This window comes from Poecilia formosa, unplaced genomic scaffold (assembly GCF_000485575.1).
Source record: "Poecilia formosa unplaced genomic scaffold, Poecilia_formosa-5.1.2 Scaffold86, whole genome shotgun sequence".
Classification (NCBI taxonomy): Eukaryota; Metazoa; Chordata; class Actinopteri; order Cyprinodontiformes; family Poeciliidae; genus Poecilia; species Poecilia formosa.
The window spans coordinates 127,533-146,475 of NW_006800025.1; the positions used below are offsets into that span (position 1 = coordinate 127,533).

Below are 18,943 nucleotides of genomic sequence, written 5' to 3' on the forward strand. Positions count from 1 at the left end.
ATAAAAATGAACCTAAGTAAAAGCTTGAGGCATTTCAAGTGTGTAATAAACCTATTTATTCAGTCTCTCTTTTCATATTGAATTGCCTACACTCTTTCAGTGGTTTTCTGAGTTACTTTTGTTGTCTTATTTAAAAGGACTGATCTATTGCGAGGTCGTGGCTTACGCTCGCGCACGCTGTGCTGTCTGCGCCACGCCAGTGAAAGGCGGTCAGACGTAGGGAGAGCTCGGGTAAGGCGGAAGGAAACACGAACCTACGAGCAGCAAGGAGCTGTCACTGTCACACCCCCTTTTTTCTTTGAGCACCGCAGACCTCAGCCGAGTCAGACACACTGAGAAGTTGGTTTCAGGAGCACAAACTCGCCCAGAGACAGAAAGAAACTGGCTTTTCACACATTTCCACCAGTCTACCATTTCCACCACGAGGACTGAATGTGAGGCGGCGAGTGCAGACCGATAAAACGCCGACCGGTACGTGGTATTTTCTTTTCATTCCTTAACGAAAGTGAAAATATTATGTATTATTAAATAATAGGCTTTACTTTTAAAAAAATGGATATCGCGTTATATTTTTATTATTCGTGCAAGGGAGTCACTTGATGCATTTTTGTCAGTTTATTTTTGATGTTAGATTTTTGGGACAACTGAAACAACAAAATGTTGAATCTACCAAAGCAGAGTGTGTTCATTTAAGTACACGTTATGACAAGGTGTTGTGGCAATAATTAGCCTCCCTGGACACCAAAGAAGAATTTTTGAGGCATTTTTTAACCATTTATAGGTTTTGGCATGCCCCTTAATACGATTCATTCAGCAGTTTCCACAGCTTGATCACTTGAGGATGCAGTTGAGAGCTTCAAGAAAATGGGCTGTTTATTTTAACAAGTTACACGGCTGCTGTTCTTGGTGGTTAGCCCAGTGAAGAATGTTGTGATTACAGGCTTCAATAAGTTTTTCCTCCCCCTTCAGTGAACAGTTTAAATCCTTAACCAAGCCAGCCAAAAAGTGCATAAAATGCTCATCTTGGGTTTCCCAGATTCCAGGCTGAATCTGCTTCTGGAGGAAAACATTTGAAAGCTTTACTCATCCTTAGGCAGCAGGATATGGTCTTGAGGTTGATCCTCTTTGGCAAACATCATCTGCACAAAAAGTACACACAGAGGCACTATGGAAGGGTGTGCCTGGCTCATTGAAAAGGCACAACTCATTTAAGTTTTTTTTTTTTCCCCCCAAGTATGCACTTTGGAAGCACATATGGAATATTTCAGCTTGAAAGGGAAACTGGTAGGAGTATTACTACTATGGTATTCACCATATTTGTGCTATTCTTTAACAATGTACCAGTGAATTCATTGGAGGTTGGAATTTTTTTCTTGATCTGCATATTGGATTTTAGCAAGATGTTGGAAATTTGGTACCATCCTTAAATATAAAACTACAAATTGGTATCAGTCAGTAAAAGGCTCTCTTGCCATTTTTGAAAAAATACATGCATGCTTTTTCTCCTCTTTTATGTGTTGTCTTTGATTAAAAAAATAAAATAAAATTAACCAAAGACCTCAGAGAGAACTTTATATTAGTATCTTGTAGGAAATGACTGATGCAAACAGCTATTTTAGAGAACATAATTACATCCCCTTTTCTTTTTTTAATTTATAGTTGCAGGCCTTTCTTAACAGAACAGGTTATCTACTATATGGTGAAAGAATTTGGTTAAATGCTCCAATTATCCCTCTCCTAAACAACCACAAACAACTATGATGTGTATCTGGCATTAAGCAAAGACACCAGGCCACATGAAAGCAAACAACTGAGTGTGCCTTAGAAACATATAGAAGTCATAAATTTGACAGACTGTTCCTCGCAGACCAAAATAGATTGGACCTTCAGCCGATGAGCTCCACCTTCTGTGCAGAAGAGGTCTGCAAATGTGGTGCTGACAGACAGCTTAGGGGTATGTCAGTGTAAGAATGCCTCTGTTACACTCACAAGAGCTTTAAAAAAACTATGTAGCAGCAGGTAACTCTTGATTATTGTCATAAAAGTGAAAATAGATTGTAAAAGATCCGCTTGTCTCACTGCAATCTGAATGTTGCTGAGGAAAAGAAAGATTCTGACTTCTTTTTTTCCTTTTTTTCTTTGAGTGACACTCCTGTTGATCTCCCAGTTGTCTATCTTGAAGCTACTGTAACTCCCTGAAGAAAAGAGGATGTCAGCTGTTCTCAGAATATCATTAATTTCCAGCCAAGGGAATGATATTGTGCCACATGCAATGCTGCCAGTGGCTTTGTTATTTATTAACAGCTCCAGCATGTACTGAGGTGTCTTCAGGGAATACAAAGAGAGTCTGCTACATTTCAACAGCTAAACATTGTGCCAGTGACAGTTGCTGTGGCTTTTCTGAAATAGCGGGCAGGGTGTCTCAGGAGCACATATAGATAGCAAATGTGATTCCAGCTGCCACTTTGGCATCCTGGTCTTAATGATAGGTCGGCTGATTGAGAGGAGCGTTTCTCCTCAAACGCTCTGAGAGGCCTATCAGGTTGCAGTGTCATTGTTGATCAGAGCTGTTTTTGCCCTTACACGAAATCAACAGCTGATGGGGATTACACAGCTGTTCTTGTCTTCTCTGAGGGGAGTCCTAATTAACTGTGTGAATATGTGTTAGTGTATCTTGCAGAAAACAGCTCTGTTTGACTTTGCTTCAGATATGACATCCCTGATTGCTCATTGCTTAACTAGCCACTCTGTGTTTTAGACCTGCTTTTCTAGTTTCACACCTTGTTCCTGTGAAGTTATTTGTTCCTGTTTTGCATTTGCATGTGGCTGTATCTTCCTTCTATGTTTTTCTACAGCATTAATGATATATTTAGAAAGAAAAAAAAAAACACCTGATTAAGAACTTGACAGTCAAATTCCACTTGTGCTTTTTCTTCAGAGAAACAAATGATACTGGGAAAGGGACAGCATTATGATACGATCTGGGTTTGGATATGGGAAAAAATATGTCCTTAAATTAAAAAAATGATACTCAGTGAATGCTTCCCGGCATATAATACAAATAACTTAAGTAATTCTATGTCAGTGTGCTTATTGGTGTCTGAAAATAAAGTGTTGAGTGATGAAAGACCCAAGCTCTCCACAGCCTAAAATCTCAGTGACCAGGCTCCCGACCACACAGGGAGGTGCACCAAGGCTGCTGCTGCTGCCTGATGTCAATGGAGCAGTCAGACTGAAACACCGACTGACAGTCTTGAAACATGTTACTAATGCTTCAATTTGCATGAAGAAGTTGATCAAGCTTCCACACAATTAAATAGAGTTGACAAGTGAGAAAATGGTTATGTTAGTTTATAAAAGTTGTACAAGTGGATTAGTTTGCTTATGGTACCTGAAAGAAATTCAAAAGCTTCTACAGCTCTGTTCTATGCTGACTGTTAGTACGCAGATCAGTTTAAGAATCAGATTTAGCTCTTGAGTTTCAGCAGTCAATACAGTCTCTTTTTAATTGTGAACTTTGGAAAATAAAGTGAAAATATATCCAAGTTATCAGGGGAAACCCAAATTTGTAAGAACAATAATTATGACCATGACTTGTATTGCAGTTTGTAATCTGTCTAACATGAAATTGGCCTTGACTTCAGTTAAATAGCAGCAGCAACTTGAAATTGTGTTTATTATTATTATTATTATTATTATTTTATTTATTTTTTTATTATTATTATTATTGCTTGGACTCTGGTTCTATCCTTCCTAAAGGGACTTGATCAGTACCCAGAGGTAAAACCTGGGATTTTATCTTTACATCCCTATAAAAATACTTCAGCCAGCCAACACACTGGATAATTTACTGCAGTTTAAAAGTGATGCTTCACAGAGTCTAAAATGTTGATGAGTTTGGACAAGGAATATTTTAATAAGCTTTTTTTCAATTAACAAAATTGCAGCAGTTTCATAATCCTTCTCCTTGCCTCACCTGGTTAGCACCTCCATCAACCGGCTTCCATCTCTATCACACCACATTATGTGCATCCTAACATGCCTGTTAGCTTGCTGCTTCTTCAGTACTTGGACATGCAGTTCCTGTAGCCTAAATGATCTTGTATATAATATAAGAGAGACAAATTTCCTGAAGATATAACTGAGTTTCTCAGGTAGAACATAAATTATTTGCAATGAACTAGTAAGATTTATACTGGACTTAATTAGTGTATGTTGTTTTTACAAGAGGGGATTGTAGTGATGTTGCACAATGTATCTATGCATAGTGCAGTGAAAACAAACCCACAGTCGTACAGTTTTCTTGTGCTTTAATATTTTGTAGCATTTAAAATGTTTCACACCAAAAATATTTTAAATTCAGATTAAGATCCCATTAAAAATATCATCCATTGGCAACTCTTAGACAAGAATCACCGCAAGCAAAAAATGCACAATTGCCCCTTTCACATTTACCAAAACACATCTTTATCACTCTTCAAATAATTTTGAAAAATAAATTGGTTTGTTAAAAGACAAACTGAAAACTTTTAGAAGTTGTGTCCCACTTCGCATCGGGGGTAAAGTAAATTTCAGAAAAAGTTTATAAAGATCAAATCTGGTGGTGGTATTGTGATTCTCACCGGTTCATTTGCTTCATAACCTCGATGAATTTGCATGAATTCTCTTCCTCTGAATCAAACATGAAGAATAATTTCCTCATCTGTTTGTGACCATAACCAAAACCAAATTTAGGTTATGCTGCTAGACATATGATCCAAAACGCACTAGCAAGTCCATTTCTAAATGCCTGGACTTGCCTGGTGAAAGGATGGACATACATTTGTTAAACAGGTCATTCAAGCTTTGACATTCTTCACTCTGGCTGAATTAGAGACATTCTTCAAAGAAGAGTGCAGCAACATGTTTCTAGATTGATAAACAATTGGTAGTGATAGTAATGTTTAATAACAGATGACATATCTAAAGGTGCCACAACCAGTTACTAGGTTTAGGGGTAAAATGCTTTTTCCGTATAAGGTCTGGTATCCTTTTTTTTTTCTATTGATCAATTAATCATTTGAAAATTGGATTCCCTATTTATTCATGTTTATCTAATGTTGAAATTTGTTTGATTTGCATGTGATTCTGTAGTGTGAAGAAATACTTGGTTCTGAATGGCACAAAATAAGATATTGTTGAATTGTTTCATTACATTTTCCAAACGCATGGCAAGGCTCAGTCTGACAGAATTAAAGATGTACAGATAAATAAATGTGACGTTTCCCTTAGACTCTAAAGTGTTTCATAATCTAGGACAGGGCAGATTGTTCATGTCTATTTGTTTATGAGAGCACTTTTTGGCATATAAATGGTATAAAAAGGGGTGAAAGCAAAGGGTGAAATTGCATAAAACAGACTAAATGATGATGACCCTCCTAAAACAATTATATGCACAGGAGTACATAAAAGATCAAATGCTGATGTACCTCTTTGTCAGATAGAAATGCATAAATTAGGAAAATCGCCATTCATAATGCAAAGGGCCACATCTGACCGCTTGTCTTGAATTCTGCAGTTGGCTAAAGAAATGGTCTGTTGAGGCTCTTCTGCAGGAAATTGCTCTTCTAGAGCCAAAAACAACAAACCTCAACGTACAACAGGAGTGGAAAGTTCACTGAGCATGAGCTGGAGGCAGGAGACAACAGAACAATTTCAGTTCTTTACCTAAGTAGTAACAAGAATGCACAGCAGGACCACCATGCAATTGTGTGTGATGCGCATAAATTCCCTGTCACGTGTATTCTGCAATATCCTCCCTCCAAAATCCCTGAAGATGGCTCTAATAAGAAGAGATCAATTATTTGATCCCTGGCTTGCATGTACTCTCAATTGTTCCTAACATAAAATGCCCCATGGACATTGGCAAGAAATACAAAGCCGTACTGTACTAAAGTACGGTTTTGGGGTCATAAAGGGAAGCTACAAGATAAAACGTTGCAGTTAAAAGTTTGTACAGACCTGTTTGCTTAGAGCATGCGAGTTCAGGAAAACTGCTCTCTGGTATCTAAATAACAGATTATTAACGTACAGGAAACCACTTGGCATTACCAAATAATTCTTGTCCACTGGTGTGATGAAGGGACTGTTAAACATTTACCTGTGACCTTGTCAGACATGAGTTTAACAGTAAAGCTTTAACCTAATCTGATAAACACCAGATTAGCCCTTTTCATCCTCATTCTGTAAACTGTCTCTTTGACATTTAAAATGTACAGGAATTTTCATTACTTCCTTTCATAAATCTGTGCAAATCGGCTTACCACATCTGTAAACATTTACCTTTCACTGCTGAAGAACTAAACTGGTTATTTGCACAAATGTACTTATTTTTAATAGCATTCCTGCTGGCATTTGCACATCTCTGTTGAATACTCTGTTTTTATTTTAATATATTGTAAGCAGTCTGGTGTTTTTAATGCACAAATACACATTATGTACTTAAAAAGATGATCCTACTCAGTTTATTGTTCCTTGGATCTGTGTATGTTATTTCTCATAATTGCACTGTTTTTTTATGTTGTAAATTTGTACAGTGCATTTTTCTCAATTTTGTTTATATATTGTAATGCTTTTTTTTTTTTGGTGTGAACCTACATGTCTTGATGTGGTGTCACTTTGCAGCTGTTACACCAGAATCTTCCCACTGTGGGACACAAAGGTATATTTCTATTATTTTATACTTTTGAAGCAGTATTTTAGAAATGGGAAATTTACAGTGTCAATGCAAGTGGGCAGGCTAGAGAGATCTAATTCACATATATAAACATTAAATGAATGTAAATGATGCAAAATCCATGCAGCATGTTGTCCAAGTTTTGTAGACTAATAATGTAAGGAGTCAGATGACTGACAGGAGACGGCCCTCTATGCAAATGATCAGCAACTAAATAAAACCGCCTCTGTTTGATCTGCTCTGCATACTGCCTTCTTCCTTTATCACAGCTGCTCAACATGGACTTCAGATCATGCTTTTTACATGCAACCTGGATGATTGGAAGCTTTGTTTAAGGAACTTAATCTTCAGAAAGGCTTTATTTTCTTTTTGCTGCAACTTCAGATGTGAAGAGGCCTTTTTAATTAACTTTACAGATATTTTATTTAATGAGTGCCCTGATTTCCCAACCATCCTTCTGTGTGACAGCTTGAGCACAGCGATGTCCAGGTCGACAAGATCCATGTCGAGATCTCGTAGCCGTTCGAGGTCCCGATCAAGGTCCCGTTCGTCATCCCAGTCCAGAAGTCGTTCCCGGTCCAGGAAGCACCGGTACAGGTATGAAAGGTCACTCTTGTGTTTGTGGTGAAGGTCATATGCTTTTTTTTTTTTTTTTTCGTGATTGTTGAATGTGCTGGCACGCTATTGACTTTAACATATTAAGACCTGGTGAAGAACAACAGTTACATTTAAATACATGAATGAAGAATGCACTGATTTAAGTGTAATTTTAAGAAAAAGAATCACAAGAAGTGTGCACTAAATTTCCTGATGCCTTCTTTACCTTTTATGTGCTTAAAGTTTGATATTCTGTTGCATTTTATGTAATGATGGCAAAATTATTTGAATTAGTAGCTTTTCTTGTTATCCGTTTATTGAATTTCTTTCATGCAAGACCCGACTTTCTTAGAGTATTTTCAGAGCACGACTCCAATATGAACAGAGCAAGAGGAAATTAATGTTTAAGATGGAGTCTAGCTGCTGATAGAAGACCTTAGTCAGGCCCAGCTGCACTGGCATGACTTTGAAAATCATCTGGAAGTTACTGAAACTGATGGAATAATCTCAATATTTGTCAAAGCTTTAAATTTAAAAGCCAGTGTTTGTCTGTGCTCCCCGAGCAGAGAAAGCAGTAAAGCCCAGTCATGAGGGTGAGCTGTGTGTGCCTGGAAGAAGCTGTGAACCTTCACTGATGCATTTGCTGTTTCTGGCAGAATGACTGTGGCACTGCAATAAAAAGGCAGGGTTGCTAATTTCCTGGAAGCGCCGCAGCTTGTATTAAAATTAGCCTAAAGAAGAGACATGGAAGGAATCTCATGCTTTATTCTACCTCAAACCACCGTAACATATGTGCAAATAAGCTTTAACAAACAGGAACTGAAAATGGATGGATGAATTTATATATTTACAGAGTTAAGTCTAATACATATGTAAACAAACATTCTTTCGGAATATCTTTGCATATGTATAAACTGTGTATTTCCATTAAAACGCGGAGACATTTTTCTCGCATTGTTTTACTGCATATATTCCACAAGTCAACCTAAAAAAAACCCCCCACAGATTCAAAAAACATCTAAACTAGAAGGTTTTGTGTGGAAAAGAAAATGTGTGGTGGAAATATTTTCACAAGCTGTCAAAGTTGGCAAAAGGCTCTCAACTATGAACTCTTACCTCTAATAATTTTATATACTAAACACCATCACTTCAGTCAGCGACCAAGTAAGGGGGTCACTAACTTGAAGCATTAAGATCCAGAAAACGTCTTTCTTAATAACATTTTAAAACTTGAGGAGTCTGTGAGTGGCACACATAGAGTCAAACAAGGATTCAAGTAGTTTTTTTCCTTTCTTTTTTTTTCTGCCTTTATACGGTCCATGTGACTCTGCTTGTGCTCCACCACAGCTGTCCAGAGTATCTGTAGCTTGTAAAGTGTGCAGTACTGCTCAGAGTGCTGCCGTCTCTCTTTCGCTCTCTATTGCAATGACAAAACATGCAAGGTGAGTTATATGCTTTTACAGATTGTATGGATTCAGAATGTATTTGCATGTTCTGTGGATCTGCTTTCCCTACCCATTTTGGCATTGTGCTCTACTGTACCTTGCATGTACGTTTATTTGGACTTAGATGAATTTCAGTAAGGTTTTACTTATAACCCTTTTAGCATTGAATACTTGGCTGTCACTTCCAACTCTAGCAGCATAAAAAGGTTACAAAACAATTCTGCTGATTAAATCTCTGAGTCGCTCAAGAAAACTGCTGTCTAAAATGTGCAACTTTCGTAGTCTAAAAGATATAACTAGAAAGTTGTGGATATAGAGTAAAAAAGTTGTTTCATCTCAAGAAAGCATATTTTTGCATGAAATGATTGCTTTAGGATATCAAGAAAGGTATAGAAACATAACTCCAAGACTGTGGTAAAGCCTCAGGTTTGTGTGCTGCACATTTGGAAATGCAGCAGAGCCCCCTTGTGGACATGCCAGGTTTGGCAGAGGAATTCTGGCTCTCTCTCTTATTGGACCCTCTCTCAACATGAAAACACAGATGTTACGTACCAACATATGTTTTGTCACTTTTAGCTGACACACAGCACGTAGACACAACAAATTTTAAGCACATCCTGCAGTTTAAGGTTTTAGGAAAGGTGTTTATGTTTTCATGCCAACGATAAACATCTTGAGCCTGTTAAAGCTGCTATTTGACTGGTTTTACTCATTTTATGTCAAAGCTGTTGTTCTTAAGAGTACAGATGTGTTGGTCAGCAGTGTCCAATTTATAAAAATAAAGCCCTGCATAATTTGTTAATTTGGATTTCTGTAAGAACTATAAATAAAAAATATCTATTTTTCCACTCTTCAGGCAAACGTAAACTTTACCTACCTTAAGAATGGAATGTTTATGGTAAAATAAAAACGATTTCTGAAAAACACCCCAACATGTCAGAGCTGCAACACGTCTGTCTGCATCACACCCAGGTCATGGTAGAGAGGAATTCAGAAAGATAAAACCCCACTAACCAGTTTTACAGCAGATCTCCTTTTTATTATAATAACTGTTAGGAACTGGTGCTCTGTCAATAATCTGAATTTACAGATCTTAGCTGACTCTTTGCACACTCAAAAATGTGATGCCCATTACATAAGATCATTCAGTTACATTACAGGTGACTGTCGTTCAATAAGAAGAGGGTTTTGCAATCTGAGCCGCTGGGAAGGCTCTTAACCACAAGTTGATTACCAATCCATATATCAGTGTATAAATGTGTGGATGTTTGTGAGTGGTCCTTGTAGAGCACTTTGAGCGGTCAGTAATGACTAGAAAAGCTCTATAGATAGACCTTAGATTAGATGGGTTGTTAATTAGTCAGGCCTTCAAAGCCTGCAGCCTGCATATTCTCTTCTGCTAAATAGGAGAATATGCCTATTTTTTGCAGCACTGCAAAAGATGCCATCTTCAAAACAAGTTCAAAAATACAGAAAACAATAAATTCAATGTTATAAGAAAAAAAAATGCCAATGGAACCAGTACTTTTTATTGCTATTCAATAATTATTGACCCAAAATAAGCTGCTATCTTGCTGACAGTTTTTTTCATATTTCATGTGTACCAAGATAAATACTTGATAATATTTAGCATTTTTGGAGTGTTGCTTACCAGTTTTGGCTTAGCAATGGCATTTCCTTAATAAGATTGATTTGTTGCACCCTATTCGTTTCAGCACCATGACTGTTAATTTTGGGACAGAAGAATTTTCAAAATGTGTATTTTGTGTAGGTTGTGGAAAAGTACAGGAGTTTTTTTTTCTTTTTCTTTTTCATCCATCTGATCAGTAGCGCATAGCAATATGTAGGGTATGGGCAGTGCTATGCTAATTTATGATACACATAACTTTTGCCAGTTGAGCTTGTCAATTCATATGGCAATTTACATGACAATAAAACTTGGGAACAGCATGACAGAAATTCTTGTTTTTTAAAGAGTGCTGGTTCATTCCGATCAACAGAGCAGCTGTTTTTCTTAACTACTGTTATGATTGGACCCAAATCTATCTGGGAAAACACTCCCAGCATACCCATCTGTCCAATCTGTTTAGTCAAAGAGTTCAAAATCGTTATTATGAGTTTCTATTTATAGCTTTTTTAAAATTACCACATGCTGTCTTTTCTCTATGCTTCTTCATAGCTCTAGGTCTCGGTCAAGATCTCATTCTCCATTTCACAACCGGGAGAAGAAATATCCAAGGGCGTACCAGAACAGCAGAGAGTTCAGAGGGTATCACCGTGGCTTTCGGAGGCCCTACAATTTTAGGGGTCGAGGAAGGGGCCACTTTAACCGTGGACGCTACCACCGTGGGGGTGGTGGCTACAACAACAATAACTTTCGTCCGAACTGGAAAAATTTCAAGCAGTACCCTCAAAAACAGCAGCATTATCAACAGCAGCAGCAACAGCAGTTTAATCATTCAAGAGGGCGATCACACAATGTGCAAAAACGCTCAGGAAGTCCCCCTCAGGGTCACACTCAACAATCTGACAGATCGTCCTCTCCCTTGTCCAGACACTCGCATCATTCTTCTTCCTCGTCACACTCCTCCTCTCCGAAACGCAAGGCGGCCTCGCTGCTGAATAATCAAAACACCAAAGATGTCAAGGAGAAGCATCTGGCTTCCAAGGAAGTCCAAAAAGGAGGAGGGGGAGATGACGAGCCACTGGAGCATGTTGGGTTATTGGCAGGAGATGCTAGAGAAGGTGCAGGCGGTGGGAAAGCTGAGAGGACCTGGCACAGCCTGTCAGACTGCAGTAGTCCAAAGAAAAGCAGTCCCCTTGTCAACACTGAAGCTAATGTTGGCCAAAGCAACCAAACTGTTAATCAGCCAAGTCCCATCAAAATCACAAGTGACACCAGGAATGGCTCTCCCATGATGGAGGTGGCATCAGGTTCCTCCTCAGTCAGAAAGGCCTCTAATGAAGGTCTCAATCCCATGCTTTCCAGCTTTGACTTCTTCAGCACTGAGGAATACCTGGATGGAGATAAAACGGCCCTCTCCATTGCTTTTAAGAAGTAAGGCTTATCTTTAAGTTTTCTGCGTAATGTCACAAATTTATTTTGTTCCGTCTTCAAACTTGCAATAGATTGCATCAATGTTTGATGAGGTTTAAGCATTCACATGTTTCATTTAACCTGGTTTTGTTCCATAGATCAAATACATACTTTTCTACTAATTTAATTGAGTTTTTCTTTCATGCAACTTTTTATCTCTTCTATTCCGTAGGTTTTTGGAGGAGCACACCAAAAAAGCTAAATCTGCTTGGGAAAATGGCAAAATCAAAGAAGCCAGTGATGCAGATAATGAAAAAGGAAAATCGAATGGGAAAGCTTCAGTAGTTACCTCTGACACTTTCCCAAAACAACGCAAGGAGGACACTGACAGGGAAATGTCACTGAGAAACTTTTTGAAGGCCTCCCCATTTTTGTCTGCTGAGTTGGAAGACGAGGATGATGAGATGATAATCAGGCCACCTTTAAAGTCACTCCAGAAAGAGTGGCAAAATGGAGATGAGGCTTCAAAGCCAAAGAGCAAGGCCTCTCATTCAGCCCAAAAACTCTTCAAAAAGTGGCAAAATCCAGCTTGTGCACAGTTTGGGCAAACAGAGGTCGATGCCATGGTAAGGGAGATGTATCTCAGTGGAAAACTGGATAAATCAGAAGCCTCTGCTGCACTTGGTAAAAGGGAGTCAGCAGGAGATTTCAAGGACCTGTCTTCAGAAATAAGCTTTAACATAAGGAAGACAGCCAAATCTCCCTCTTTTCAGTGTCCTGAAACACCACTGAGGCAAAATTCTGACAGAGAGTTGTTTATGGTCAGAGGAGAAGACAAGCCTCTTATGTTAAGAAAACAGGAACCAAAGTGCAATGTAAGAATGGATTTTCTAAGAGATGACACTATAAGGTGAGTGTCCATAAACAGGTTCAAGTATTATGTGTTTGACTGATGAATATTTATGCTCTCTGAACAACTGGTCTCTTTGCCATGGTTTGAAATTTAAATGGTTTCAGTCAGAGACGTGAACTGCAGGTAAGCCAGTTCGGTAAAAGGGTTGTGGTTGTTGTAGTTGTTGTAACTATCTCATGCAAATAAATTGTGTAGGCCTAACATTATGACCTCTGGCAGGGGAAGTGAAAATGACTGTCTCCTCGTGGCACCTATTACTGAGTGGCAATTAGTGAACACTTTGTTGCCAACTCGATGTGTCAAAAGTAGGAAAAAATGGAAATGGATATGGTTTTGAATGGGTGTTCCAAGGGTCAAATTGTGAAGGCTAGATGATCAGATCAGAGCAGTGCAAAAAGTGCAGCTCTTGTGCTGTTCCTGGTCTGCAGTGGACTTAAAGGATCTGCTATTAATATATTGATGTCAGGCCACGTTCAGGGATTTAGTAGAGCCCATACCCTAATGAGTCACGAGTGTTTTAGCAACAGCCTGGGAACTAGCTCATGGTTTGGTAGATGGTCATAATGTTATGAATAATTACTAAATATAAGAAAGACTTTTAATAAATATACTTATGCATATCGCGAAAGTGATGGCATTCTGAAAGGTCAGTATTCTTTGGGGAGTTTTTTTGTACACAGTAACTTCACAAACCTCTATAATCATAATCATTTGAAATTAAACATTGAAAATGTTTTCATTTGCATTTTGAATTACTTATAGATTTCTTTTTTGTATTTAAGTTTTACTCACAGTTCCTGTACAGAAAGGCTGCCTTGTCGTAGAGAACAGCACTGATTGACTGCGCTGTTGTCATTTCAGCTCTTCAGATATTTTAGCTGAAGAGAGGCAGTTGTCTCAGGACTTGGTGCAGTCATCGAAAAAGCATCAGGAGTTTCGCTCCATCTTTCAACACGTTCAGGCTACTCAGTCACAGAGAAGCCCATCTGAGCTGTTTGCTCAGCACATTGTCACCATTGTTCACCACATCAAGGGTGAGTCACATGTCTGCTCTATGTTTTATCACAGTTTCTCCAACTGGTACGAATTTTGAAGTAATAAAAATAGATGGGCTCTGTTTTTTTCAGAATTTTACTTGAGTCATTGAAGTTCAGAACATGATGAAGCAGCAATGAGATCAGAATAATGTAGCATACTTAAAAGGAACATAAAACAACAGCAATGGTCTTTGTTGAGAAATCTACTTAGGAAACTTCTCTGGACACACAGTACAAGCTGCATTACCCATCACAACTTTATAAACCCATACAGCCATAATGGATTGGGTTGAAAGGCATGTAATTGGAGTCTATGTGATTGGACATAGACTCCAATGAATTGGGTTTATTTTGATTGAACTTTCTTGTCAATCAAGAAATCAAGAAAGTTGATTGACAAGAAATCAACTTTCTTGATTTCTTGTCAATCAAGAAATCATTGACAAGAATGAACTGGCACTGTATGAGAAGTGAATTGAAATAAATATCCATAGCCTCTTCTGTTTGAACCTTTACCCTCTCAGCCCAGCACTTTCCGTCTTCTGGCATGACTCTAAACGAGCGATTCACCTTGTACCAAAGGCAAGCAGCAGAGAAGGAAATGATGAAGCCAAGAAAAAGCCCAGAGATACACAGGTAGAGTCGCCTATTGAGTGACCCTCTCACCTTCAGTGTGCTGTGGCTTCACGTCCTCTTTTAACAGCTGTCAGGTATTTCTTTCACCTTTCCTATCTGATAATCAACAGACTTTCATGGATTTTTTTTCTTTTTTTGTTCTCATATTTGGTGGAGGTCAGTTTTGTTTTCTGACGGTTCTTTTTCTCTTTATTTCACTTTATGTTGCTTTCTTGGTCCAGCATAACTCGCTGTTTATTTGGTGGCTATTCAAGTGTCGACCACATGCAATCTTGTTTTTTTGGCCTTAACTGTGATTCTTTCCCACAGGCGGATTGATGTTTCACCAAGTGCTTTTAAGAAACACCCTCAGCTTTTCGAGGCGATGAAAAGCTCAGAGGATGGGACTTACAAGGTGACTGAACACTTTGCTGTATGACATTTGTTGGAAAAACTGCAGCAGACAAGCGAGCAAGCCAGATGCCTTTAGACTGCACCCTCCTAAAGCCCCTGGCTTTCCATGAGGGGAGATGGTCAAAGTCTAAAAAAAATGAAAAAAAGGCACTTTGGCCTTTTTGTTTGTTGTATCACCTCACATGGTGATTTGTTTGTATTGTGGGCACAAGCTTGACTGAGGCTAATAAAGCAATATGGTCAGGAATGGAAGTGCCAAAGCCTGTCCAAGGGACTCTTAAGAAATGTCTTTGTAAGTATACTCTAAAAAATAATGAAAAAAATATTAACAATAACAAAAGAGAAACTAAAATAACCAGCATTACAGTGTATTGCAAAAGTACTCATATCCTTTCACCTTCTCCACAATTTTTCACATTGTAACTTCAAACCTTCAATGCATTTTATTTGTTTTTTATGTGAATGACCAAAACAAAGTAGTGCATAATTGTGAAGTGGAATGAAAATGATATAGGAATTGTTTTTCTTTTTACAAGTACAAATGTGAAAATGTTTCATGCATTTATCTGTCCTGCTAAGCATGTAGCATTTAGAAGCAATTACAGCTGCTGGTTTTTGGGATATATCTTTAACAACTTTGCACACCCAGAGACTTTAGATTTTCTGTCTAAACATCAATTGATCCTGCAACGGATTTTAAATTAGATTAAGGTCTAGACCTCTCTTATAAAACTAATATGTTTTTGGATTAACCATATCATCCTGGCTCTGGCTTTGTTTTAGCGTTATTGTAGGTGATGATCTACTCAAGACTTTGCAGATTAACTGGTTTTCCTTAAAGATTCCCCTGCATATAGCTACATAAATCTCTCCAACAATACCAGCTTCCCTGCTCCTGCTGTAGAAAAGGCACTTCAACAGCATGATGCTGCCACCCTTATATCTTAGGAATATAAGGATAAAGGTTCCTGAATACAGATGTACGCTACACTTTTCAGCTTACTATTTGTGAAAGCAGGTTTTGAAGCATGTGCCATTTTTCTTTCCACTTCCATTTTGTGTTCATTTGTGTTTGGTCACAATAAAATACACTGTAGTTTGTAGTTGTAACTATTGCAAAGTACTGTAAGCACTTAATGTAACTGCACTTGGTTCCACACATGATTGATCACAGTTTCCTTTTCCATGTGCTCTGACACATCGAGTCAGCTTGCAAATGGGAAATGCAAACATTGCTAGGGTAAACATGAACTATTATAGTTGGAAAAAACAAATTGAACAGGTTTTGTATGAGTTGTGCATTTACACTGTATGATTTCCTAAAGCTTACGTAAACATCTAGAGTATTGTGTGGTCTTTATTTAATTGGATCAAATAGGTTGAATTGGCATAAAGTGTACAGTGTTTTCTTGGAATTATTTGTATTGGATTAAACAGAACCACAAACAGAGTCCGACTTATTGTGAATAAATTGGGTCAAACTTAATCACTACTATGTTGAACAGAGTTGTATTTATTTGGATTCATGCTTAATTCCGCCAAATGACTTATGAAACACTGCGGAACCAGTCATTGAAATTTAAATCCCACATTCCATACAAGCATTGTTGTCAGTTCATTGTATTAGTATAACAACCGAATTTAAATAAAGTGAAGTTTGTTTAAAACAGGAAATTTACCAGACAGTTTGCTCTGAAAGCCCTTTGAATGTGGCAATCAACATCAAGAAGCACAGTGAAACATGAAAGGCGAGTGAAGTGTGGAGGATATACTGGTGCTGTTTGATGGCTCAAGATTCATAAAAGCATAAAAAACTTTGACTAGAAACAAGTTGATTTGAAAAGGTAATGGACTGTGTATCTGAGACAAATCTTGACCCTTTTTCCAGCTCATTTCAACAATATATTGAAAATGCTAAGTCAAAAGCTGTTAAAATAAGTACTCCTACTGATTGGACTCAGCACTTGTTGGTAGTTTCATTCTGAAGTGGCTTGGTCTTATTCAGGTCATCCGTGTGTGAATGATGTATTCCTGCCTCCCCCTTTTCCTCACCATTTAGTGCACAACCCATTGACTGACAACAGAAAGACAACAATTATCTTGCTAATCCAAAGTCTGTCCACGACGTTCTGTTCTCTGTTTTGATTTGCCCAGGACGGTGGGGAAAAACTGAAGGGTGACCCGATGGATCTTCGTTTGGACATAGAGCGTCGTAAAAAATATTCCATGCATGACAGAGTTACAGGAAATTCCCAAGATTTTGGTCAAGAGAAATCAGAGGAAAATTGCTCAAAATACCACAAGATGTCAAAGTATGTGCAGCTACCTCGTATTTTAGAGTTGTTCCTTAATTTGGGTCATGTAGATGACAATTCATGAATTTGTGGATGTTTTACTTCTTTCTGCAGAAAAAGTGTCAGGAAACGGTCTCGCTCCAGCTCATCCTCCTCTTCCTCATCCTCCAATTGTCAGAATGATGAAGAATTAATGCATGGGAATTTAGAGTCTAAAGATGAAATCTTTAGCAAGGCATGGCTTGGACAGAGGGAACCACCGGGAACAATGGAAGGAGCACGAGCGCAAGAAGAATTTGTGAGTTTATTTAGCAGCATGGCTTCAATTATTCCCTCAATAACAACCATGGCTTCAATTATTCCCTCAATAACAACCATTTCATGTCTTTGTAACTCAAAGAACAACTCAACAACAGGTTGTGGTTTTTGATGTCAGATTGACTGGTTTAAGCCCTGCTGATCTGCAGGAATTTTCATGCATAGCAATCTCTTTAGGTTACAGGAAATGGTATAGGAAAGAGACAATATCCAGTTGCATGGATAAAAATGTATTGCTGATTTCAAGAGTTCAACTGATTCTAGAGAAGAAGGCAATAAAAGTTCCACTAGCCACTTGTACCAACCAAGGTATGCTGCAAAACGCAATAGCAGAAGAATAACTCAACCATTGCAACTCCTGGCAGCTAACAGCAGGAAATAGAACTCCAATTTTCATAGGCTCACAAAAAACAGACAGTAACAGAATTCACATTGCTTTCTCAAAGATGCGACAATTGGTGTATGATCGAAATTTATAGTAAATAACATGAAAGTATGTTATTCACGAAGCATGGTGGTGAAGGTATAATAGTATGGGAGGACATTGTCTTGGTACATTTCGGGAATCATTCAAATGCAAATCAATCTTGTTATGGCTGGAGTCTAACCATCTTCTGAAAACAGCAGGATAATCCACACCACAAGCCTCAAATTATCTTAAAATGGTTTCGTTTATATACAAAAATCAGTATATTTTGCTCCCACAGCCTCCATGGTAACCAGATTTAAAGATGTCAATACCAAAAAACAAGTGGAAAAACTCAAGAGTCTACACCAGTCACATTATTAAGATTATAATTGTAAAGGCTCAACTGGGATTAACAAGGTGTACCTATTGAACTGGCTAGTGGGTGGGTGTTCCTCAGCATTTGCCCAGAATTCATCTTTTTTTTTGTTAACTCCAGAAAATCCAAATCCAAAGAAGAAACTGGAACAAAGGCAGCCATCAGGGAAACAGCTCGCACAGCGACCAAGTGAACATGGCAGTAAACACAAAAAATGAAGACTGGAACTCAAAGTTCAGTGACAAAAGCAAAACATACTTTATGGTAAGGATTCCTCTGTTTCTAAAGTTCATTCCTCCAGTTTCTTTGCTATTTTCACCACTCATATCTCTTCGTAACATCTTCTTTGCTTCCTAACTTTTGTAGCATGACGAGAGAGGCAATGAAGCTACGTCGGTAGAAAACCAAGAGCAAGGTCGGGGAGCCATTCCTCCTGGAAGGACACGATTCATCATCCGCAAACCAACTGGCAATGCTTGTACAATTAGTGCAAGATGGGCTGTTAATAATGAGACAGATCAGGACCACAAAATGGAAGAAGTCAATGGACAGACTTGAGCGATAGAGAAATGAGTAGAAGACGAATAATCAATCATGTGGAATCCATATATGCATCAGCTAGAATGGATTAATTGATGCTGATTAAAATATTTTAAGACAGCAGGATACCCTCCTTTCACTATACATTTAATATCTCCTATTTTAGGTTGCACTATGTGACTATTAGCAGCACTGTTTAAGAAGGTTTCTTATAACCATTACATTTAAATTTC

General features: G+C 38.2%; 1 protein-coding gene across 2 annotated transcripts; it reads left to right on the forward strand.

The window, feature by feature from the left end:
- The first annotated feature begins 188 nt into the window (after window positions 1–188).
- Window positions 189–18,943, forward strand: thrap3a (thyroid hormone receptor associated protein 3a). Of its 2 annotated transcripts, XM_007557227.2 has the most exons (11): window positions 189–471; window positions 7,184–7,312; window positions 10,937–11,815; window positions 12,027–12,704; window positions 13,569–13,741; window positions 14,269–14,380; window positions 14,690–14,774; window positions 16,928–17,085; window positions 17,182–17,365; window positions 18,291–18,434; window positions 18,537–18,943. In XM_007557227.2, the coding sequence occupies exons 2-11, from the start codon at window positions 7,197–7,199 to the stop codon at window positions 18,726–18,728; spliced, it is 2,721 nt and encodes a 906-aa protein (XP_007557289.1). In that variant the 5' UTR covers window positions 189–471; window positions 7,184–7,196; the 3' UTR covers window positions 18,729–18,943. The 2 variants fall into 2 exon arrangements, with proteins under 2 accessions (XP_007557289.1, XP_007557290.1); XM_007557228.2 differs by lacking the exons at window positions 189–471; window positions 7,184–7,312 and adding an exon at window positions 8,651–8,754.

Excerpts from the sequence above, each read along its gene's own strand:
- thrap3a (XM_007557227.2), top strand. The coding sequence starts at position 7,197 with ATGTCCAGGTCGACAAGATCCATGTCGAGATCTCGTAGCCGTTCGAGG. Across the intron at positions 12,705-13,568 it reads CTAAGAGATGACACTATAAG|CTCTTCAGATATTTTAGCTG; the intron begins GTGAGTGTCCAT and ends TTGTCATTTCAG. Across the intron at positions 17,366-18,290 it reads CACGAGCGCAAGAAGAATTT|AAAATCCAAATCCAAAGAAG; the intron begins GTGAGTTTATTT and ends TGTTAACTCCAG.